The following is a 25,149-nucleotide window of genomic DNA, read 5'->3' on the forward strand; positions in this document are numbered from 1 at the left end:
AAGCTAATGTTACTTCATAAATCAAATCATTTTTTACGACCTGTCAGAATAATATTAAGACATTTGGAGGTCTAAAATTCAGATTATTGGATCTTAGACTTTTTAAGATGTTTTAAGATCACTGTAAATGCAATATAAGACTAATGTCACATCCAAAAGGGCAAGCAAATACGAAGGATGGTTTTATATGACTGAGTCCAGTCATTGTTGCTGTAGAAAAGTATGAAGGCTGATTTTATTAGACTGATATTTAGCTGCTGTGTGTAAGATCCAGAGTATGTTTAATGTTTGTGTAGATCCAAGTGCTGTCCAGAGGCTTGCTGGAGTTACAGGAGTTCAAGTTGTTGGTGCAGAGTGGGATATGCTGGTGAACACAGAATAATACTGGATGATGGTGGCCTTTGCTGGTGGCACCCTGGTTTAGGCCTCAGTTTTCCAATCCTGGGCAGCTGTTGGTCCTAGTCGGAGTCGCTGTCTTCAGACCACATCTGGAACTGGAAGCCGCCCATCCAGAATCTTCTGTTAGTGGAGGATCCAAGGCCTGAGGTAGAGGGAGCTGAATCCCTGTAGCTGTCTCCGCTGCTCCTGGATGTGGAGGGTCTGAGGCCTGAGGTTGAGGGAGTGGGCTCCTCCTGGCTGTCTTCACTGGTCCACCTGGTCCTCTTCGTACCTTCCTGGCCTGTGTCGTCCTCTTCCCTGCTTCTCTTTGTGGAGGAGGAGCCGGTGCCTGAGGTTGAAGGAGCAGGTGGGTCCAATCGCTGTCCAGGAGGCTCCTGCGGGTGCATGGCAGTCGGCTGCTGAGGGACAGGAACAGGAGCGGGGACTGGAGGAGGAGGAGGAGCAGGAACAGGAGTGGGGACAGGTCTGGGGACTGGAGGATGAGGAGCAGGAAAAGGAACATCTGGGCGTCGCCATCCCCTCCATAAGACCAACCCATCATCTTCATCGTCACCTTCAGGGTCGTCGTCGTCGTCGTCAGTCATGGTCTCGTACCCGGAATCTCCATTCTCCTCATTAAACCAGTCATCAAGGAAGTCGTCTTCCTCCTCGAGGTCGTCAAGGTCTTCATCCTCCTCCTCATCACTGTCAAACAGATCCTCCACAAACTCCTCCTCCTCGTCACTGTCCAACAGGTCCTCCACAAACTCCTCCTCCTCGTCACTGTCCAACAGGTCCTCCACAAACTCCTCCTCCTCATCACTGTCCAACAGGTCCTCCACAAACTCCTCCTCCTCATCACTGTCCAACAGGTCCTCCACAAACTCCTCCTCCTCGTCACCTGCAATAAAAATACCTACCTGAGCCACACCTACCTCTTCCTCATCAGAGGAGATGTCTTCGTCGCTGTTGATGATTCTGATCACCTCAGGGAGGCCATTGGCTGCAGGACGCTCAATGATGAAGTTCACGCCCCCTGAGGAGAGAACAGATGAAGCAAATTTTAAATCTCATAACATTAAATATTTGGGTTTAAATGAGCAACAATCCAAATAAAAGTTAGAAAAATACAATCTACCCACATACTAACTCCAACTGCAATTCACTTATCACCAAACCACCAACACACATGAGGCTCCTTGAACATTAATATCAAATACTGTGCAGTTCAGGGAATCATAGAGAGTTTGACGACAAACATAATAAGTATATTCACATGTATGACTGAGGAGTTTGAATTATAAAGTAAACAACAATTTCACGGCTGCAAACTAAACATGGTTGAAAGTATAATATGAGCCTGTTTACTGATGTATTTACATTCACAACTTACAAACACAAATGTCTTACAGCACCGAGACAAAAATCAGTATTTAAAAACTCACGTGGATCAGTATTTCTGGATGGAAAACAACATAAGTAAATATGTAATGGCATTGACAAAAAATGACCAGAAGTGTCATAATGAAGCATTTCATTAATAAATAACTATTTGTACAATTAAAATAAGCATTAAAACTATTTATATATCACATTTTACTTTTTATCATTCAATATACATGTACTACACCCCCTCCAAAACAGTGTCAATATCATCATTACATTTATTAAGAACATTCATATGTGACATGAAAAGTTTTGTAATTATTTATTATTCATATGTTTACAGTTATGTAAACTATTATATATTATATATTACTATTATGTCACTATTTCCGTGACACTTGTTGTCTTCCACAGACGTGAGCCATGCGTCAAAATGATACTACTGCTACGATTAACAACAACAACAACAATAATAATAATGATAATAATAATATGTTCAAAACACTGTAGAACTGCGGGACGGGGAGACAAGGAGGCCACGCGCTTTTATGCATGAGACGACAAATCTGCATTTGGACAACACGGGAACCAAGGAAAGATACACGCGACTAGGTACCATCATACAACAACCAGACATGACTTTCCCTGCGCCACTACGCACAGTGAACCATGGGTACATTGAGTCAGTCATGCGCAACCAACAACTATACCTCTCCAAAGTCACCACAGTAACCTCTGTGCAGACCAAACGACTTTATAACTCATGATTCTCTCAGTTTCTGAGCTGTGTGATGATTGAACACAACGCCTCAGCCTCAGAAACACCTGGATCAATCTAAACAGCACAGAGGAACGTGCACCTGCAGAATCCGTCCACATGTTCTGACGTTCGGAACTAATAGTTCCATCGTTTCCATTTCCAGTAAAACACAATTTGGCATCATATTAAATTTGGCCCTATCGCCATTTTGTTTTTGTAATTTTGATGCAAAATTTTATCAACCAATAGCCTTCAAACCAAAATAACCGTGTTTTCATTTCATTACACTAATTATTAACACACTCCATACCTGTCCAGAGATATTAAGACATTCTGTCCATCAATTCATCACTGTAGAGAGTAAAAGTCCGTTTCTCCAACAGGACCAATAAACCTTTACATTCAACAAGTGACACTGGTTTCTGTGCTGAGGAAGCATTTAAGGGTTTGAGGGGATGAATTGATGAATCAAAATGCTAAAATAAATATAAAAGTTATCTTACCTGGTGGGTGAAGCTCCATCGCAGGGGCGTCTCCCCTCGGCAGGTGTCCCACGTCGATCAGTGGTCTACTGAGGGCCATTTTCAGCCTCTACAGTTTACCACTACAGCTGAGTGACAAGAAAGTTTTGCTTCTCGAAAAGAGTCTTTCCAAGTAGATTTTCCAACAGAGAGATGGCTTTTCACAGTTTGGGTTCGCAGCAGGTCAACAAATCAACGCGCCAAAGATCCAAGTGAAAAGAGGGGAATTCTGAAGGTGTGCGGCCCTTTTATACCTGACCCACAGGTCACCGTTCTGTTTCCATGACGATTACTGACGCACGTGCGGGCACAGAATTTATATTTACATTTTCTGGTATTTTTAAAAAATATTTTCGTTTTATACATACTTGTGTTTTGTTAGTAATTTGTTTGCAAGTATTTAATTTCATTATAGTAGAGCTGCTGTGTAATATCATAGAAACCAAGTCCCCCCCCCCCCCCCCCACATTCTGAATTATAATTACATTGTAAACTTTATGCAAGCAGTTTGTACAAAGAGAGACTCATTTTTCATCACTGTTTCTGGTTTTTAGTCTTCTATTATTACAAAATGTTACCATTCATCCAGCCAATGTTTTTTTTCTTAAAGAAGGAGACATCAGAGTTTCTCAAAGATATAAATAATGTAACGTTTTATTAAAGCAATAGTTCATCCATGTATGACAATTCAGTGATTATCTACTCAGCTTAATTTCAGTTAAATGTTGGGTTTATTTAGTTAGTCCACAAAACAATGCTGGAGTTTCACAGAAAAACAGCATTGCACAATCTCCCAAAGTTTTTAAGTCAATGGTGACCAGTTTTCAAACATAAAACACAACCAGACAAAAAAAAAACAAACAAAAAAAAAACAAAAAACAAAACATACTCCCTACTGCTCATGTGGTGTAATCCAAGTTTCCTAAAGCCCCAACATGCTGTTTGCACACTGTTCCACCAAGTTCACACCCAGTTCGGACTGTGTGCACGTCTGGGAAATTCTGCAAGCTGTTAGCCCAGAAAAATGTGTTTTCACTTCTGAAATTTTTAAGGATGTAAATTTCATTTGCTGCAAAACATTTCCATAAAAACGTTTACAGTTTGACAGCCTGTTATTAAATTAATATTCACTATTTTTGAAGGTAAGATTAACTTTTTAAGTTTAACATGCTTAAGCATTAATAAATCAATATCATCACCTATATTTTTAATCCTCCTTTTAGTTTGCAGCAGTGTCATAGCATTAGTTTGTAAATTTCAACCACTGAATTTTACCCTGCAGTATGTTTTATCTCTGGTGCTTATTTTATTCTATTAACTTGTATTTATCGATTTTTAAATTCATAATCTACAACATCTTATTAAATCAGTATCACCATTTGACTTTTAACTTGGAGTAATGTTATAGTCTTTAAGTTTTAGCCTACATTATTTTTTATCCATTGTGTTTATTTTGTTTCATTCTATTGCCTTTTATTTTTAATAGTTTTATTTATATTTTTATTGCTGTAATTCTTATTCTTGCATGTTTTTATTTTACTGTGTCTTTTTATTTATTTATTTTCTCTGTGTTGTTTTACTGTAATTTTGTGTGTATGAAATGCACCATTTAAATAAAGTTCAGTTGAGTTGAAAATCAGGGAAAAAAACAAAAAACAAAACACTATATTGGATGTAGTTTTTTTTTTTTTTTTTTCAAACCACCCGCACACACCCGGTTAATGAGGTGTGTTTGGTTGCCATGGCTCCGCACTGGGTCACTCCCACGAGGCGGTGCGTTTACTCACACCCGCAGCAGCATCGTGCGTTCATCTGAGCTCAGATCAGATGCTGCTGCAAACTGAAGCGGACTGCTGACTGGCTTCATGTCACTGACAGAGCCCTCACATTCTCTCCATGGTTGTGTTGAGGATAAGAAATGTTCACAAACGGAAGTATGCACTCATGTGCCTGTGCATTGTTGGCTTCATCATGTACAGATACCTCGGGTAAGTCAAGTTTCCATTGCTACTGTTCATCATGTTGCAGTTAGGACTAATGTCTTGCTTGTACCTAATGCTGTACATTATTACAGTGAATTAATTATCTTAACAATACTGCAAGTCCCTGTAAGTTTATGGATAGTTTATGAATGTATCTGTAGGAACTTTACTGGTACCATGATTTGGAGTAAAATGAACACTGTACCTCACAATTAAATGGAAACCTTACATTCAACATAAAGAATATTATAGGAAAATACATTAAAAAAAAGTGTACATAACATTGTAAAAGTTTAATATAAAGTTGTATCTGTTCCTTCAAATTCAAATAAGTTGCTGTTTCTTTTGCCAACACAAGACGTCTGCAAATTCCTACCAAGCATGTCATGTGGTCCACTCAAATACAATTAGCCTATGTGCTATATTATGTGAGTGTGACTAACTGAATGACTAAATAACTGAGTGAATAACTCTCGTCTTGCAGCATGCCAGCAGGGGGACGGAGACTGAGCAGGAAGGTGGGCCTGAGCGCCAACTCGTCCCAGTTCACCCTGGCAGGACAGCCCTTCCACATCCTTGGGGGGTCCATCCACTACTTCCGTGTGCCGAGGGCCTACTGGAGGGACCGGCTGCTGAAGATGAAGGCCTGTGGCATCAACACCCTCACTACGTAGGAAAACTACAGTGTTGTGGACGTGTTTTATTTCCTCAGGAAGTGGTCACCAGTTGAATGTTATCGTGCTGGGTCTTTGCAGGTATGTGCCGTGGAGTCTGCACCAGCCAGAGAGAGGGGTTTTCAACTTCCACACACAGCTGGATTTACAGTAAGGAGTTCTGACATTTTTTTTTTCTGGCAAAAAAACAATGGATCGACTTAATCCTTTTCAGTCATTACTTAGAAATGTATGGTGGTGTCTGTATCTGCAGAGACCCTGCCGTCTGCCTGTATTTCCTTATCTGCTTTTTTTTTTGCTGTACTCACAGGGTTGCCAGGTCTATGTGATAAAACTGGCATGCAGAGAGCATAAACACATTGTATTTGTGTGTAGTTGTGTGGGTACTTGCTGATCTGGTGTCAGTTTTGTTGAATTTAGGTACACTGTAAAAAAAAAAAAAAAAAAGAAACAAACAAACAAAACAGAACAAAACAAAAAAAAAAAACGGTTGAGACAACTTAAAATTTCAAGGCAATGCACTGCAATAGATTTTTGAGTTTTGAGCCCAACTCAGACGTAAACTAAACGGTTTTACTGACCTAGAATTGTTAGCTGAGATAATTTACTTTAATAATACTGTAATTTTTCTGATTTGCCTTTTTTGCCTGAAAAATTAAATAGTTTTAATTGAAAATATTAAAATTTACTTTCACTTAAATTAATTTACTCAGTATTTTATCATTATTTTTTTTAAATACAATGCTTCAAGTGTCTAAAATTCTTCTAAAGAAGAAAAGTAAGTTATCTCAACAAAAGATCAGTAGCTGGTAAAACTTTCTTAAAACTTAAGAATTTCAGTTGGGCTCAGAACTCTAAATCTATTGCAGTCCGTTGCCTTACAACTTTTTCCTATAAAGGATTTCATTTCAAATATAGATGTGTATTTATTTTGGGGGGCTGTTGGTGGCTGTTGAATCCCTGCAGAGGACCCACAGCCTCGGCACCTGAGGACAAACACTCCACCAACCAAGCCACCAGGCCACTGATAGATGTGTATTTATACATATTTTCAACATAATTTGCATGCTGAATAGGTCCACCCAACCACAAAAAAAACAAATCCCACAGCAACACTGCAAAAGTAGCCTAGTTCTGTAGAGAAAACACAGACCTGGCAACCCCGTGTGTACCTTTAAACCAAATATGTAATACTGTAAAAAAAAAAATCATGCAGGAATTTAGTGGAGTCCTTTTGTTTTTCTCTCATTAACTTCATGTAACTTTGCAAGTTTTATTCTGGAATTAACCAATATATTTTTTCTTTACCCTGCCCCTCAAAGAAAATTGACATGGCGTATTTTAGAAAATGTATGCCCCTTCCCTTTAACCAGGAGTCTCCTGGGAAAATCTGGAGGGTTTGCATGTAGAGTAAATTCTTTTTGTGAAATTAAAAACTGACTTTTTAAATTGAGAAAATGGAAAAGAAATCAAGTTTGTTTGTAATGTTCATCAGTGTGGCTGAAGAGTTGTTGGTTCAACTTAATATCTGCAGCTTATATATTATATTATTACGTAGTGAACTTTAAAAAAGTTATTGTCTGGGATGCCTTAAAAAATGAAGTTAAAACAAAGTTATTTTTACAGTGATGGAACACCTTCCACCACCGCTCTAGCTGCTCTAACAATATTACCTGCAATGAGGCATGTTGGGAATACTCTCTGTCTTCTTATCATCTACACCCCGGTGCTCAGGGGAGAAGCTAGAGGCGGAGAGGTCCCACCTGACAACGGCAGCGTCTCCCCAACAACAGCGACTTAGCGAGCAATTAACCACACAGCGATGATAAGTGAGGAGGGATGTGACGCCTCAGCCTGCCGCTGTTGTTGCCAAGCACATTTCACACTCCTAAAACAACAAGACGTGGGGTCTCACTGGGGGTCTAAACCTGATGTTTTGTGTAGATAAATAATGCTTATAGATTGTCTTCTCCATCTTGGTTTCAGGGCCTATATCAGTCTTGCAGCTGAATTGGGGTTGTGGGTGATTTTACGTCCAGGGCCGTACGTTTCCTCTGAGCTGGACCTCGGAGGACTGCCAAGGTACTGCTAGGATTCTTTGCATTCATTATTATTATCATTATATTATACTATGAATAAACGTGATTGCATATAGGAGTCCCAGTTTACTCTGTTTGTATGAAAGTGCAAGAGATTTAGATTGTAGATTTAAGTGTAGATTTAAAGGAACAGTTCGCCCCTAAATCAAATATCCATATTGTCCCTCTTAGCTGTAGTTCTATTTATCCGCCCTATCCGCCTCCCAAATATACCAGGTGGCACTTTCTTCACAAGGCGGCCATTCTCACCAGTTTTTGGAAGCTCAGTGTCTTATACCTGTGCTCCAGGTTGCAAACACTGAGAATCTGACAAATCATTAATTCACTGCTTTCTGATTGATCAGCAACTTAAAATGGACAATGGACAGCAACAGATAGAGTTCATATTTAAAATAAGATATAACTTTATTAATCCTGATTAATCTTGTGTCAGGTCGATCCAAAATTACAGTGAAATAAAAACAGCAACAGTGCATCAAATAAGTGAAATATAAATATAAAATATAAAGTTTAAAGGAGTAAATGCAAAGAAACAGTGCCTAATAAAGTAACAATAGAAGATAAGTACAAAAGTAAGCTAAATAGAAAAAGTAGTCATAAAAATAAATAAATAAAAGGTAATAAAAATGTATATATTGCACCTGATAATGAATATGAAGATAGCACATGATATTGAACATGATATTAATGAAAAGTAATAGTGATAGTGAAAGTAATATTGAACATATAGCCCCTGATATTGAAAATTAGTATTGAACATAGTTTTAAAAATCAAATATTAAACATAATAGAAGAGTACAATTTAACACAATGATGAAAAGTAATGTTGTACATGATGTTAAAACATGTCATTAAATGTGATAGAAACCTGATATTGCACTTGACAATGAGCATAATATTCCTCATAATGTCAAGGTAAACAAAGGTAATTCATTAGCCGTAGCTAGTGTTAGCATTCAGCCACTTCCTTCTGCAGGGTGATACAGTTGGCAGGTGTAGTTTGGTAGAGAAATAAAATAGTTCCTATTTGAAACTGATCACAACAAAGTCTGTAGATTATCTTGAGTAACCAGGTCATGATTTCTGGAAAGAGACATTGCTGTTTTTTTGTTTGTTTGTTTGTTTGTTTTTTGGCACCTTGAGCACCACAAGCCAAGTGTCATGTAGTTCCTGTATTTTGGAGAGAAGGCAGACATCTCTATGGCTGATATCTCCAAAACAGTCTAGATGGATAAAGAGCACTACAGGCCACAGGAAAAATATGTATTTTTGATTCAGGGTGAACTGTCCCTTTAAGGAGGAATGTATGAATTATTGCATATTAAAGTCCTAATTTTCTGAGTATGTATGAAAGTATGATTTAGATTTAAACCCAAAGCCTGCTTTGTACAGCGAGCTCTGACCGGTTTATAAATGAATTATGTTGAGCGGGGTGAAAAAGTCACATCTTGCTGTAAGAGAAGACTTGCTCAGTGTGTGAAGCTCCGTCTGCTCTGTTAGACTCTGTTGTTCTTGTGGCTCTGTGGCTTCAGTCCTCACTAAGCATCTTGTTTTCTGTCTCTTTGCAGCTGGCTGCTCAGAGATGGCAACATGAGACTGAGGACGACTTACCCAGGCTTCACTCAGGCTGTCAATACTTATTTTGACAAACTCATACCAAAAGTGGTTCCACTACAGGTTTCTTTTTCTTACTTAAAGCTGTAACCATGGTGTCTGTACAGTGTAGCTCGCTAGTTCATTTGACTTTTTCTTCTTGTCCTTAAAATGAAATGTTTGTGTTTTCCAGTTTAAGAAAGGAGGTCCCATTATCGCGGTGCAGGTGGAAAACGAGTATGGATCCTTTGCAAAAGATGAAGGTTACATGCTTTTCATTAAAGAGGTGATGTGACAGACTTGCTTAAAGGGATAGTTTGGATTTTTTTGAAGTGAGGCTGTATGATGTATTTATCCGTAGTCAGTGTATTACCTACAGTAGATGGCAGTCAGCAGAGTATCAGCACAGAAGGTAATCAATGCACTGGGCCTGGGTCAGCAGCAAAAAACATTTTAGCAACATTAAAAAAATTCAAAATCGGTTTAAAGTGTAGAATATTTCCAGTTTGCCAGCAGACAACTTTTTCCAATGGGAAACCACTGTTATATAAGTAAAATATCATTCTCTCCAAAGCAACCAAACTCCTTTGGTAAAAACATTAATTTTACCCACAGAACACGGGAGTTGCTATGCTACCGCTGCTTCAGTTAGTTAGTTTGTTTGTGTTATTTTGTGACTTTGGTGGATCCAACTGTTCTTATAAAACACCAAAGTCACACAGTAACAGAAACAAACTAACAGAACGATGCAGGAGTAGACCAGCAAATCCTGTCTTCTGCACACTAAAATTGTTGATTTCACCTATGGAGTCTGGTAGCTTTGGAGAGAGTGATATTTGACTCATATAACTGTGGTTTTCCATCAGAACAGGCTGTCTGATGACCAGTTAAAGGTGAGAATATTCTAAATATAGTCACTTCACCCTGTCCACAGCAGTACATTGCTTAGCCTCCTACACAGGTACTCTAAACTGGAGGCATGCAGACCGCTATCTACTGGAGGTAATATGCTGACTATGGATAAGCACTTCATACAACCCCACTTCAAAAAAATCTGAACTGTCCCTTTAATTAAAATGCCACCTTAACCCTTAAACCCCACATTCACAAATAGTGATGTTCATATCTTCTTTTGTGTCATTCGATTTTATTTTGAAAGGCTTTACAGTCCAGAGGGATCAGCGAGCTCCTGTTCACATCAGACAACCACAACACATTAAAGTCGGGAGGTGTGGATGGAGGTACAGTATATAATTAATACACACACACACACACACACACACACACACACACACACACACACACACACAAAGCTAGAGTTGTCAAAAAAACACATTCTTCACTCAAGTAGAAGTGCAAATACTAAAGTATAAGCACTGATTCAACTGTGTTACTCAAGTAAAAGTGAAAAAGTACAGGTTCAGAAATGTGTAAAAGGAAAAAGTAGCCCTCATTGTTTATTACATCTGCTAAGCTTGTATATTTTATGTCATTTTTCATCTTGTTACATCTTTTTTACATCTTGTTACATCTTTTGCAGGGATTTTCATCTACTTATATATTTTTTGTCTGGTTACATCTTTTTTGTTTTGTTACATCTTTTACATCTTGTTATGTCTTGTTAAATCTTTTGTGTTGATTTTCATCTGCTTATATCTTTTTTGTCTTCTTATGTCTGTCGTGCATGATATGTACTGATGGATACACCAATGAAACGCCTCTCCCATTTGTTATTGACCCATACTTTTAAGTTGAAATCAGTCTTGATGTTGGGAAGGTGGTGTGCAATGATGCAAAATAAAAATAATCAAAAATACTTCTCAAATACATCAAAACTAAAGTCTGTTTTGAAAATGTAAGAAGTAGAAAGTACAGATATTTGTGTTAAAATGTAGGGAGTAAGTAGAAAAGTAAGTAAAAAGTTGTCAGAACAATAAATACTCGAGTACAATTAAAGATACCTGAAAATTCTACTTAAGTACAGTAATAAAGTATTTGTACTTTGTTACTTCCCTCCTCTGCAAACAGTTTACCCTGTGATCTCCTTTCTTGTAGCCCTCAGATCAGTGAAGCTGCAGAAGCTGAATCAGAGAGACATCCAGGATCTGACTGCTCTCCAGGTGTGTATCTCACCTTTCTACATCATGTCTCTGTCTGTCAGTGAGGATGTGTGTGATCATGTGGGTCTCTTCTTCTGTTGTTTGTCAGCCTAACAGCCCCACCGTGGTGATGGACTACTGGACTGGCTGGTATGATGTGTGGGGTGACCTCCACCACACGCTTCCTCCAGAGGGTAAGGATGAGAAGGGCACCTTTCTATCAGTGCTGACCTCTGATTCTTTATTAGCCTGAGAAAACCCTGGGTTTAGTGTTGGCTGTAGGGAAATCTTGATTTAATACTGCTTTGCTGAACCTATAATAAAGCTAAATCTTGGATTAAATGTAAACTCTGGTAGCTGAATGGTGAATACCAGATGACTGCAACAAGCTCAGTTCCAGGAGACTTTGTTGTGTGACATAACTCTTTCTCACCATCAACTGTCTCATGAAGGTGAAAAAGAAAAAGAAAATCTAATCTAAAATTTCATCTCAAATTTATTCAAAAACAAAAATACTTTTTTATTGGTTTCCCTGGAACCAATAGAAGGCAATGCACTGCAATAGATTTTTGAGTCTTTCTCAAATTTGAAATGAACTTTAAAAAGTTTTGCTGACATCTGATCTTTTGTTGACATCATTTACTTTTCTTCTTTAGATAAACTTTCACATCACCTAATTTACTCAACATTTTTTAAATACAGTGTTTTGAGTTTCTAAAATTCAAAGCTTTAACTTTATTTAAAGAAGAAAAGTAAATAATATCAACAAACGATAATTAGTTGGTAAAACTTTTTCAAAACTTCAGAATTTGAATTGGGCTCCAAACTCCAAACTCTGTTGTAGCCCATTGCCTTGAAATGTTGAGTTTTCTCGACATTTTCATTTTTACAATGCAGAATAAGTGACTGCAATATTGATCTTGACCACCTGTGCAATAACAATATTCCACTCAGGTGCAATATCAGCTCCAGATGTGCAATATCCACATTTCCTATGTGCACTGGTACAAATTAAGTAAAGTGACCATATTGAACCTCCAGATGCTCTTAAATGCTGTAAACAAATCTTTCTATCTCACTCTGTGGTATTTATTTTCCTACATCTGCTCTTTGCATGAGGAATGCCCGCTACATGCATCACTGTCAATGTAAATATGAAAGTCGGGGCCAACCTGCTATTGAATGAGTCAGTGTAGCTCCTGGCCAGCAGAGGGTTAAAAAGGCGTCTGTGACTTAACTCAAACAACCAGTGTGTAGGATTTAGTAGCATCTTGCAGTGAATTTGCAGATTGCAAACACCTTCCTTCACCCTCCCCTTCCAAGTGTGTAGGAGACCTTAGAGTGGCCGTATCTGGAGCCAGTGTTTGGTTTGTCCAGTCTGGCTGCGCCCTCTGGAGATACAAACAGCTCCTTCTAAGGGAACAAAAACACAATGATTCTTATTTTCAGGTGATTATACATTAATGAAAAGATACTAATGAATATTATATTTAATTTCTGACAATAAATCCACCTGAATCTTACACACTGGATTATTAACTGCTGTAAACAAATGCTTTCTATCTCAGTCTGTGTTATGTTTTACATTTATTTTCCTACCGCTTTGTTTTTTGCACGAAGAATGCCGGCTATGCACCAGCAAAATGCAAATGTATGAATTTGAATGAGTCAGTGCAGACAAAGATGCATATTTTTCCGTTGGCCTGTTGTGCTATTTGTCCAACTCTTTTGGTGTGACTTGCAGAGTTTTGGAGATATCAACCATAGAGATGTCTGCCCTCACTCTGATGTAATGGGACTAAACGGCGCTCAGCTTCTGGTGCCCAAAGCAACAAAAGTACATTTTAAAAACTCAAACCAGCATCTCTTTCCAAAAATCATGACCTACTTACTCAAGATAATCCACACACCTTGTTGTGAGCAGTTTCATGTAGGAACCACCTCCTCTTTATCAGAAAGTTGTAGTAGTTTCTTAAGTAATTCTGGTGGATTCTACTGCAGAGAAAAAGTAGTTCCTACATGAAACCGCTCACAACAAGGTGTGTGGATTATCTTGAGTAACTGGGTCATGATTTATGGAAAGAGAGTTGAGTTTTTCAAATGTATTTTGAAAAAAAATTATTTTCTGGTACTTTGAGCACCACAGCAGGAGTGCCAGCTAGTTTCATTATATTGGAAAGAAGGCAGACATCTCTACAACCAAAACTTGGCAACTCACACCAAAAGAGTGTAGATCAGGTGTCAGCAACCTGTGGCTCCAGAACCACACGCAGCTCTTTTGCCCCTCTCTGGTGGCTCCCTGTGGTTTTGACAAAAAAAAAAAAAATATGGAAATAAATAACAGTATTTTATTACATTTAAATTTTCATTCATCATTGTTGTAGGTCTACAGTCATTCTTACATTCCCCAACTGTAAAAATGTATGTATTACAAAATGTCTGAGCGCTTCCTGGATTTAAAATGCATTTTTGTGAGGTGCTCTTTGGATAGGGGCACTTCTGTACTCAAAAATCACAAAAAAAAGTCAATCATGCTGTGACAATAAAGGCAGGAATTGTTTTAAAAGAGTGCCTTAGAGTTTTTTGAGTAAAAATGTGTAGCCTATACACCAGATAATAATAACAAAAAACCTCTGGCTTGCTGCCTTTTCCTTTAAATTTTGTTGGTGCCAAATTGAAAAAAACAGAGAGAAGTCCCCAAGGAAGATATAAAAATAATTGTGGCTTCAGACAGATTTTTCTTTTTTGTTTTGGCCAAATATGTATATATATATATATATATATATATATATATATATATATATATATATATATATATATACATATATATATATACTATCCCTGGTATAGATGGATAAATTGCACAACAGGCCAGAGGAAAAATATGTATATGCCCTTTAAGGAGTGGTTTTGTCTACAGTGACCATGTTGAACTCGTTGTCAGATGTTGTGTCCACTGTGAGAGAAATCCTGAGGCGAGGGATGTCAGTCAACCTCTACATGTTCCACGGAGGCTCCAGTTTTGGCTTCATGAGCGGAGCGCTGGCTGAACCTTCCTACACAGCGCTGGTCCCCAGCTACGGTTGGTCCCTCTGTGTCATGCGCTCTGTCACAAACAAACTACCTGTGTCTTTCATGCAAATTTACAAAGATTTTAGTATGTTGATGAGGCACTTCCATGCGAGAGTTGGAGAACAGGACGACATTGACATGAACACCCAGCAGGTGGCAGCACATGATAGTTAATCTGTGTTATAACGGCCATGTTTTTCAGATTATGATGCTCCCTTGTCTGAAGCTGGGGAGTACACTCCAAAGTACCATCTCCTCAGGGATTTACTGTCCCGATATAACAGTGAGTTAAACACTGAGTTGAAATAAGAATAAAGTGTGTGATTACATGCTGTGATCTTATGTTTGACCTGTCTGCACAGGAGGAGACAGTTTCCCTGACATGCCAGCCCTGCATTACAGGGAGACTTATGAGCCAGCTATCATGTACCAGCACCTGTCCTTATGGGATGCTTTGAGCTTCACTGAGGGAGTATGTTTTATGTAAGATTAGCTGTTGCCTATAGGCTTATGTGTAATGAAGTTATTTTGCTTTTCAATCAAGGAGGTCAATTATTATTTTTCTTTTCTTTTTCTATGTTCTGCAGCCATTTAAGTCAGTAAAGCCAGTGAACATGGAGAATCTACCTGCGAACAACGAGAACGGTCAGTCCTATGGATACACGCTGTATGAGACGACCATCACCAGCGGAGGATTACTTAAGTCTCAGGACAACGTCAGGGACCGTGCACTAGTGAGTCTGTGTGCTACATGAGGGCAGGATCTCACTCACTCTAACCTGCAGTATTAATGAATATTGATTTGCTTGTGGCAGCTGTAGTTAAACTTAAAGATGTGTAACATGTGGCCAGAATTTTAGTTTAAAACAAAAAAAGTATACATTCTGTACCCAAGTAGGAGTACAGATACTTGTCTAAAAATACTCTGGTAAGTAGAAGTACAAATTCAATTTCTTAACTCAAGTGAAAGTGACAAGCAGAGGCTTTGAAGTGTATAAAAGTAAAAAGTCATCCTCTGAAGGACATTTGTGGTTCAGTCTCCCTCTCTCTCTCTGTTCCGTCTTGTTCCATCTTTTACGTTGTTTGCGTCTTGTTACATCTGTCGTGTGTGATATGCACTGAGGGATACACCATGGAATCATCTTTTCTATGTGTTATTGTCCCATCCATTGAAGCTGAAATCGGTCTTAATGTTGGGAAGGCGAGATCACGTGAGAATTCTTCATGCTAGGCTTATTGTAAAGATGATGACTGTGGTGAAGGCTTGGTTAATAACAGATGATATGTAACAGAATTATGTAATCTGGATACAAAAAAAGGTAACTGCATTCCATTACAGTTTCAGATTATAAAATGGAATCAGATTACATATATATATATATATAGTAAAAATGGGGATTATTAGCAGGATTACAGTTTTAAAATAAAGAACGCACACTGCACACGCAGCTGACAATTCATTATCATGGCCTCTAGTGAAAAAATGCTTCATTGCCGGAGATGTCAACATTTTTTTGTCTTTAGATCAATCAATTAATCAATTAATTGTGCACAGCAAAGGAAGGAACAGCTGGACAAACTAATAAAGCTGACAACCAACATAAAACTCTTAGAGCTGCAACGATTAATCTGCATCTATTTAGGTAATTGATAAATTGTTTTTCAGTCATTTTTGAATGAAAAAAAGTCAAAATTCTCTGATTTCAGCTTCTTAAATGTGAATATTTTCTGGTTTCTTTACTCCTCTCTGACAGTAAACTGAATACTTTTGAGTTGTGGACAAAACAAGACATTTGAGGACGTCATCTTGGACTTTGGGAAACAGCGATCAACATTTTTCACAATTTTCTGACATTTTATAGACCAAATGACTAATTGATTTAATAGACAAAATGGTCAACAGATTAATCGACAAAGAAAATAGTCATTGCAGGAATGACTTGAAAAATAGGTCAAAACATGCGCTCATCCGTGTGTTCCACATGTTTGGACCTATTTTTCAAGTGACAAGTTTGTGACAAGTTTGTGTTAATTAATCGATTAATCAGTTTGAGTAGATAGAGAATAAAAAAAATCGAAATTATCTGATTTCAACTTCTTAAATGTGAATATTTTCTGGTTTCTTTACTCCTCTGACAGTAAGCTGAATATTTTTGAGTTCTGGACAAAACATTTGAGGACGTCATTTTGGGCTTTTATTAACGTTTTTCACCATTTTCTGATATTTCATGGACCAAACAGCTTATCAATCCATTGAGAAAATAATCAACTCATTAATCAATAATGAAAGTAAAGGTTATTATAAACACTACATTAGGTGAAAGAATTTCACCATATTTTATACTGAGGTAATCCAAAAGTTCTAGAAAGTAATCAAGTTACATTACTTTAATATTGCAGTACTTAGATTATGTTACAGACTACATTTTAAACAGGTAATTATTAACTGTACTGGAATGTATTTTTAAAGTAACCCTTCCAATCCTGCTGTGGTGATAGTTGAAATCTAAAAATCTAAAAGCCATCTTTGAGACTGTATTCAAATGAGGAGATTATGTGTTCTATATAATATCATTTATTTGACTCTCATATTTTTCTTCCCAGGTGTTTGTAGACAGAAGCTACATCGGCCTTTTCAAGCGCAGAAGCCTGGAGCTGGCGGTTCCTGATGGTAAGGTATGGCATCAAGTCAGACAATGAAGGCACATATCCACTGAACCTCATCCATAGTTATCAGATGTGATGGCTGCTGGAGTTTTGTCTGTCTGGCACTTAAAACCTGCAAGAAACATAAAAGCAATCAACCCCTACAGGGACGGCGTACCTTAAGTTTATTGGTGGAGAACTGTGGGCGAGTCCACCAGGGAAGGGACCTTGACAAACAACATAAAGGTGATCGACAGACAATATGCAGTTCATTGCTGTTCCTGCTATTAAATCACTCAAGCGTTCAGTGGGTATTGTACAAGCCAATTTTGATTTGTATTCTTGCAGGCCTTGTGGGAGACATTTTATTAAACAATATCCCTTTGCGGGATTTTACAATATACAGCCTGGATATGAAACCCAGCTTTATTGATAGGTTTGTACGCTTTATTGAATCTAAAGAATTGCACATCACTTTCATTTTGCTGTAAAAAAAAAAAAAATGTGTTTGAAGTGGATGCTTTATTTCAGTCTTTTCCAGGCACCTTGGAAAACCCTCCCTCATTCTCCCAGCTTTCCTGGATTTTTCATGGGGAGGCTGTTTGTGTACGGGTATCCAAGTGACACATTTGTGAAGCTGCCAGTGAGTGAAATGAAACATACAGTTTTCATGCTATGTATATTTTTGTGCATGTGCGTTTGTGTGAGAAATAAGGCATTAAAGTTTCTTTGGGTCTGCAGGGCTGGGAGAAAGGTGTCGTGTTCATCAACGGGCTGAATCTGGGACGCTACTGGTCGATTGGCCCCCAGCAGGCTCTCTACATCCCTGGACCCTTTCTCAACAGTGGAATCAACCAGGTACAGCTGTGCACAAACAGAATTTTTACCAGCCATGACAATGTGTGAGTCTCTGTGTGTGTGTGGTTTGCACACTGTAAAAAAAAAAAAATAGTTGGGACAACTTAAAATTTCAAAGCAACCCACTGCAATAGATTTTTGAGTTTTGAGCTGAACTCAAACTCTTAAGTTTCGAAATAAACTTTAAAAAGTTTAGCTGATCTGTAATGTTTAGTTGAAATAATTTACTTCTTTAGATAAACTTGAATCTTGGAGATTTAGAAACTACAAAAAAAGAATTTCAAAAGTGTTTGTGCCACCAGCGCAAAGCAGGATACACCTATCAGATGTGCCCAAGTGCCCAAATTCACAGGCAAGTTTAAGCTGAACATGCAATAAACCAATCAGAAAGTCAGCTCTCATCACCTTTAAGAGGCAGGTGCCCAGCAGCGCAAGCGAAGGCAGCATGACGGCAGATTTACCAGGAGCAAACAAAGTGACAAAGTGAGGAGACAGAGCTCCTGGTTCAAGGAGTGAAAATGTGATATATGGAGACAGCAGGACGTCTCCAAAACAGCTTCATGTGTAAATAATTTATTTTACATTAACGCCTGCAAAAAACAATACAATAAATAAACCGCAAATGTCATGCAGATATGTATCTGCTTATATTTTAACCTGAAGCACATTGAAAGTATGTTGTATTTTATAATTAATTATTATCATCATCATCATTATTAACTCTGCTGGCTGAGGAGCGGGGAGAGAGATGGGGAGGGAGAGAGGGGAGGCGAACAGATCCAGTCCAGCCGCGAAGGTTCTCGGTTCCGCTGGCCCACCTGAGCCAGGGGGAGGAGCAGAAACGCGGCGGTCCGTGCTCCTTCTTCTTCTCCTCTCCCACCTAATCCTCATCTCCTCCTCCCATCCTCACTACTCTGACCTGCTGCGATCTGACAGCTGTGATCCTGTTTGCAGGTCTGTTTAGATTCATTAGGCTTTAGAATTATAATTTTTTCCCTATTAGTTAGTTTATCTTTATAGGCACATGCACGCATGACTGTTTAACATTAATGAAAAGTGTTCAGTGATTGTGGATTTACACTTTTCTTGCTGATAGAAAACATGTTCAAATAACACTTAACTAATCCACACTCCTGTGTGAGGAAGAGAATGACCATAAATGAAGGTGTTTTGTGATTGTGAAGACGTGTGTGTGTTTTGGCCAAGCCCGCCGGGTGCTATCTTGTTCTGAAAGACCACAGGCTTTGCACTTAGACCAGGTTTTAGCTGGTCTAAAGCGCAAGATGTTTTTACCCCAATGCGCTGAGCACAAGATAGCAAACGCGCCGACCACGCTTTCATTTTGCCTTCATGTTTAGACCTCCCGCCCACAGCGGCACAGACCCAGCACAAGTGCGTTTGCGTTCTTACAGACATGGCAAAAATGACACTTGTAAGATAGCAAAACCACTTGTGCTGGCGGCGCAATGGCTTTGCTCCGGGTGTAAGGTAGAGCCCTAAGAGTTGGAGCTCAAAACTCAAAAATCTATTGCAGTCCATCTTGAAATTTGGAGTTTTCTTAACTTTTTTAACAGTGTGTGTGTGTGTGTGTGTGTCATCATGGCAAAATGTGGTCCTCCAGACACCTACTGTGACAGGAATTCTGTCAGATTATGTCAATACAATAACATCACAACCATGCAAGATGCAGTCACCAAACTTTACAGTTGTGTAGCTAGTGTGCGGTAATTAATGCATTTGAACCATAATTTTAATGCCTGTATTATATACAATCAAAAATTCAAAAAAATGGCAGAATGTACAATAATTTTGACATTTCCACAAACCTTCAACAAAACATCAGCACTGCAGTGACTGAGCAGCTGGTAGAGCAGTGACATGGTCTGGGGCTTTTATTTTGACAGGTAAGAACAGAAGGCCTGGTTGTGTGATGGACTGCACTTGATTCTGTGCAAAGTGATAAACTTATAGTATGGTGCACATGGCGTACTTTTACGTTTTGTAGTATCCTGGCCCCCTCACAGGTTGTTTATGTATGTATGATATTTTTTGTTAAAATATGACAACTTTAAAGTTGCAGTATGATATTGCTGTATTTTGCATCTGGCAACACTGTGTATAGTTGATATCAAAGCCCAAGTTCAGTAATGGATGTGGTCCGACCTATGAGTACTGAGTACTCATGTAATAATGCAGTAATAACAACATGTTTGTTGGGCGTGTGGTGGGTGTGATCCCATCGCAAGATGGTCTCTAGTTGGAAACACTCTAGTTTTCTCACTTGCTTAGAGATAAATTGATACTGCTCTCAAGCCTCTATGCTAAGCTACCATTAGCTTAGCCTTGTTATAAAGGCAGGACACAGGGAAACAGCTTGCCCGACCCTGTCTATTAACAAAACCTGCCTAACAGCATCTCTAAAGCACACAAATCAACACCTTATATGTTGTTTTATCCTTAAAGGGATAGTTCACCCAAGAATGAAAATTCAGTCGTTATCTACTCACCCTCATGCCAGTTGAAGGTCAGGCTTTTTGGTACACAAAACACTGCTGGAGCTTCACAAGAAAACACCATTGTAGAGTTTCCCAAATAATTGAAGTAAATGGTGATCAGTTTTTAAATGAAAAAAAAAAACAACCAAAAAAACCCTGGCGTAATCCAAGTCTCCTAAAGCCCCAACAATTCACTTTAATTTTTTGGAAGATTGTGCAAAATGTGCAGATATAAAAGTAGTGTCAATCTTCTCAACTCATTCTTGGTAAAAACAAAACAAAACAAAACAAAACAAACAAATGAATGCATTTCCCAAAACATTATAAATATAATACAAAGAATCTCTATGCATGTATGTAGCTCTGTCCTCTTTTCTTTTCTCAACAACTGTTCTTCTAGCTGACTTCACACTGGGAGGGTGAATTATGGAGGAGACAAGGAAGTGCAGTGTGAAGTGCGAACTCTTGAGATCTTCAAGACATACTTATTAGCAGTGCATTACTACCAGCTGAGTACACAGTGTGTAGTGTACTGAGGGGAGAGCCCAATTAATTAACACCATGGAATGGGTACAGCTTGCTCTCCATTACTTGCTACAGTACATTCAAGGACAGATGAAGAAAGAGACCAGAGAAGTGGTGAAGACTGTCATTTTGTTTCGCCAAACTCAAACATTTGAAACTTCAGGGATGTAACTTTCAGAATGAACGCTTTGGTTCCTAGAAATAGCCTGGTCCAGATAGCCAGTGGATTATTTCATGTTCTCTTTTAAGTTTAATGCTATTTTTGCTCAAAATCACCATTCAGTAAAATTGTCATTTTCACATGTAAAGGACTACTCACACACAACCGGAGATGAACAGTTGGTCAATTAATCGATTAGTTGACAACTATTAAATTAATCACCAACTATTTTGATAAGCCATGATTCATTTTTATAAGAAAAACTGTCCAAATTCTCTGATTTCAGCTTCTCAGAAGCAAATATTTTCTGGTTTCTCCACTCCTCTCTGACAGTAAACTCAATATCTGGACAAAACAAGACATTTGAGACTGTTGCCTTGGGCTTTAGAAATTATTTTTCACAATGTTCTGACATTTTATGGACCAAACAACTAATCAGGCTAGGCAATTGTCACATTCTGAACAGGCGCAGCACTTCTTCCTTCCTGTTTTTCCTGCATTAAAATGGACTTATTAAGATTAAGTCAGAGTCAGGTCTCAGTGCTCTAACTTTGTCTTGTCTTGCTCTCACTTTGTCTCACAAGGTCATTGTGTTTGAGGAGCAGGAGGCAGACTACAAGGTTCAGTTTGAGGATACACCCGACCTTGGCATGGCAGCAGACATCCAGTGACTCATCAATCCTCAACGCCTGCATGGACATCATGTTTGGAGTGAAAATGAGTCTTTTGACAAAGATTTACAAAGTGCTGGTTACACCAGATCAAACCTTCAAATTCAGGGATGTCAAGGATGTTAATATCATGGTCACTGTCCAATAAAATTCCTTCAAATCTACACACAGGTACACACACACCAATATCAAAAACAGAGACAGGCATGTTTGTGTGGGAGCAGTTTATAGCTATGTACATACAGTACATTAAGTTACAGTGACTCTTTACACATAGAGCAAAATTACCAAATACATCCTGTTATCCATGGATGCCTGGTTAAAGAATAATAATTTCTGTGTGGGGATGGTTATATTTGATATTGTTAGATCTGTATTGTTTGTGTGAATATCTGAGCTGAGGCAGGAGTGATTCAAATGAAACACAAGCAGCACTGTAGCAACACCAGACCCTAATCTTAAAGGTTCCATGTTCCCTGTCGCATTGATAAGTGACCAAACTTTTAACAGTAACAGAGTCTGAGAACATTAGCATTTTTAAGCTGTGCCACTGCAAGTCAATGGGCTATGAAATCATCACTCGCAAGCCAGCCATCCGTGTTGGGAATAATTAGATTGTGTAATACAGCTATTTGAAAGGATGCACTTCCAATTTTTGGAGTAATGACCTCATATCCCATTGGCTCTCACAAGCACAGCTCACGACTAACAAGTGAGAGGTACCAGCTACTCTGAAACATTAAATAATTCTGATGAGAAACCTTCAGTTCACTCAGTCCACCATACTCACACAGCTTTTCCTCTGATGTCACGCTCAGGGTGGGAAGGTCAAATGCTGTTATCAGAAGCATAATGTGGTACTGCATCTGGTTGCAAATTTGATAGAAGTACAAAATCTGACACTTTGTTACCATGTCATCGACTCCTGACTGATCAGAAACTGAGAAGACATTGGGCAGTTAAAATCTGCAAAGGCATCTAGGAAGTTGTCCTTAGAAACTGTTTGGAAAAGGGCAGGCACTTAAAAAAACACATGGCAGGTGATTGGGTGAACCATCTATCTATCATATCTAACACAGGCTAACTTAAACCAATCAGATCGGTGTCCATGGATGCTTCTCACTATCGTCGTACCTAAAACCACACCTGTAACTGCCAGTAGCCCCTCCTGGAACGCTGACTGGCTGCAGCACTTTTGGTGTAGATGTAAACTGATAACTTGTAACTTGTAATCCAGCTGCCTTGCAAGGTAAATCGTGACATATTTTAAGGTAAAGCAGCATAACCCATTAGCTACCATTAGGCAACAGGTAAGGATAGCATTCAGTCGTGTCTTAGTGAACATTAGATGTACCATTTGATAATGTTACACGACACAATAGTAGGGTGACTGATGTCCCTGTTTTTGTTAGCCTGTCCCTGGCTGGAGCGTCTCTGCAAAAGTTCCTGTTTTAACTGTGTTAAAAACAAACTCCAAAGTGAAATTATATTTTCCATGGTAAAAGAGACAGTAATGGAAATACATGAAATTGGTATTGTCCCGCTTTTTTATTTCATAGTAGCATTTGATATTTTAATGTGATGTTGGACCCAAGAGAGGGGGCAGGGGAGGCGATTGCCTCTCTGGTGCCCCCATGTTCAAAAAGATGTTCCAAAAGTGCCGTCTTTGATGCCCCTACAGTGGATAAAACATGATAGTGTGCTTTCCAGGGTGCCCTTTGAGTGGACAAAACAGATTGAGAGGCGCAATGTTTAAGACAAATGATAAAGTGCCCTTTGAGTGGACAAAACATAATAAAGTGCATTACGACTTACAGTGCATACAACTGGTGCCATTTTTATTTTTGTTCGCCCATGCCTCTCAGAGTCTGCCGCTGATTTAATGATATATCGACTGATAAGATAGAAATGTCCCCAGTTTTCATTCCAGAAATCTGGTCGACTTATACAAAACTAAAAGCGCAAATGAATTCTTCCACTGATGTGTGAGAATTAATTTCTACCTTTCCCATCATAACATGTAACACTATCAAATGGTGACATTAGCTAGAAGGTGGTTAATGCTAACGTTAGCTGTTGTCTAATGGTAACTAATGAGTTGCTGAATATGTTGTTTTAACTTGAAAGATGGCCCCATGTTCCTCCACATGTCTTTTTTCAGTTGCTCATCAGTCAGGAGTCAGTGACGCCACCTTCCCAACATAAAACCCAATTTGAACCTAAATAGATAGGACAATTAACCTGACATGTCAGACTGTTTGTTACACAGAACCATCTGAGAAGTTGTCCTTAGAAACTATTTGGAAAAGGGCAAACACTTTCAAAAAACACTCAGCAGGTGATTGGATGAACCATCTGTCTATCATGTCTAACATGAGAAGCCAATGTAGCAGATTAAGCAGAGGAAAATATGAGCCTCTCTCTGTGAGCATGTTTTTTTATGTTGAGCATGTAACATAAAATAGATTGTTTGTTATCCGTAATTGTGATACTAACTTCTGTGTTAATGGGACTTGACATTAAAAGTCAGTGCCAAGCTAACCGACTGAGCGCTACTTACGTACTTAAAATGTAGAATATCAATTAAAGAATACAAAAAAGAATTAAAAATCTTAAAACAATGAATCACAATAGTCAAGAGAATCATTTTTTTCCGCCCCTGTATGTTAGAGCCTGTACTTTTTCACTTTTACTTGATTAAATCAGTTTAATCTGTACTTTTACTTTTACCTTTTTTTTTTTTCTTTTAATCTTTTTTTACATGCTTTATGCAACTTAAAACCCGGAACACAGTAGTACGACATTATCTTTTGAATAACAGCATTTGACCTTCCTTCCCTGAGGCTAGCTGTCTTGTCTCTTCGTCTGACCTCAGAAATGTTCTGTTAAAGTCAGTAATGAAATGTGACCTTGTGCTCACTGGAACGCATGTTTCTGTCTAACATTCATACAGATTATATCCAACACAAAAGTGTGTTACAAGCACTTCAGTGCTGTGTGGCAGTAATGTTGATAACGTTAGCTAGAAAGTGGCTGAATGCTAACGTTAACTGTTGTCTCATAAGAGGTCATGGAATATGTTGTTTTTCCTTGAAATATGACCCAATGTCCCTCCAGATTTTCACTAAACATTGTCTTTTCAGTCGCTCATCAGTCGGGAAGCGGTGAAATGATAGCAATTTGTCAGATTCCCTACATTTTTAGGACTCTGTTTCTATCTGTTTAATAAC

The 25,149-nt window shown here is 38.5% G+C and overlaps 2 protein-coding genes across 2 annotated transcripts; one reads left to right on the forward strand and one right to left on the reverse strand.

The window, feature by feature from the left end:
• Nucleotides 1–432: 432 nt before the first annotated feature.
• Nucleotides 433–3,106, reverse strand: LOC146318583 (uncharacterized). The gene is made up of 3 exons (XM_084730591.1): nt 3,028–3,106; nt 900–1,414; nt 433–794 (listed from the first exon to the last, which is right to left on the reverse strand). The coding sequence occupies exons 1-3, from the start codon at nt 3,104–3,106 to the stop codon at nt 459–461; spliced, it is 930 nt and encodes a 309-aa protein (XP_084586717.1). The 3' UTR covers nt 433–458.
• Nucleotides 3,107–4,935: 1,829 nt separating this feature from the next.
• On the forward strand, nt 4,936–25,121 carry LOC146318584 (beta-galactosidase-1-like protein 2). The gene is made up of 19 exons (XM_084730555.1): nt 4,936–5,033; nt 5,512–5,697; nt 5,783–5,851; nt 7,688–7,783; nt 9,369–9,477; nt 9,587–9,679; nt 10,553–10,634; nt 11,449–11,513; nt 11,602–11,686; nt 14,437–14,574; nt 14,767–14,847; nt 14,927–15,036; nt 15,152–15,298; nt 17,169–17,240; nt 17,378–17,456; nt 17,559–17,646; nt 17,742–17,853; nt 17,952–18,068; nt 21,833–25,121. Exons 1-19 carry the CDS (start codon nt 4,942–4,944, stop codon nt 21,917–21,919), a joined length of 1,908 nt encoding a protein of 635 aa, XP_084586681.1. The 5' UTR covers nt 4,936–4,941; the 3' UTR covers nt 21,920–25,121.
• Nucleotides 25,122–25,149: the final 28 nt, after the last annotated feature.

This window comes from Lutjanus erythropterus, chromosome 11 (assembly GCF_056507025.1).
Source record: "Lutjanus erythropterus isolate fLutEry1 chromosome 11, fLutEry1.hap2, whole genome shotgun sequence".
NCBI lineage: Eukaryota > Metazoa > Chordata > Actinopteri > Lutjaniformes > Lutjanidae > Lutjanus > Lutjanus erythropterus.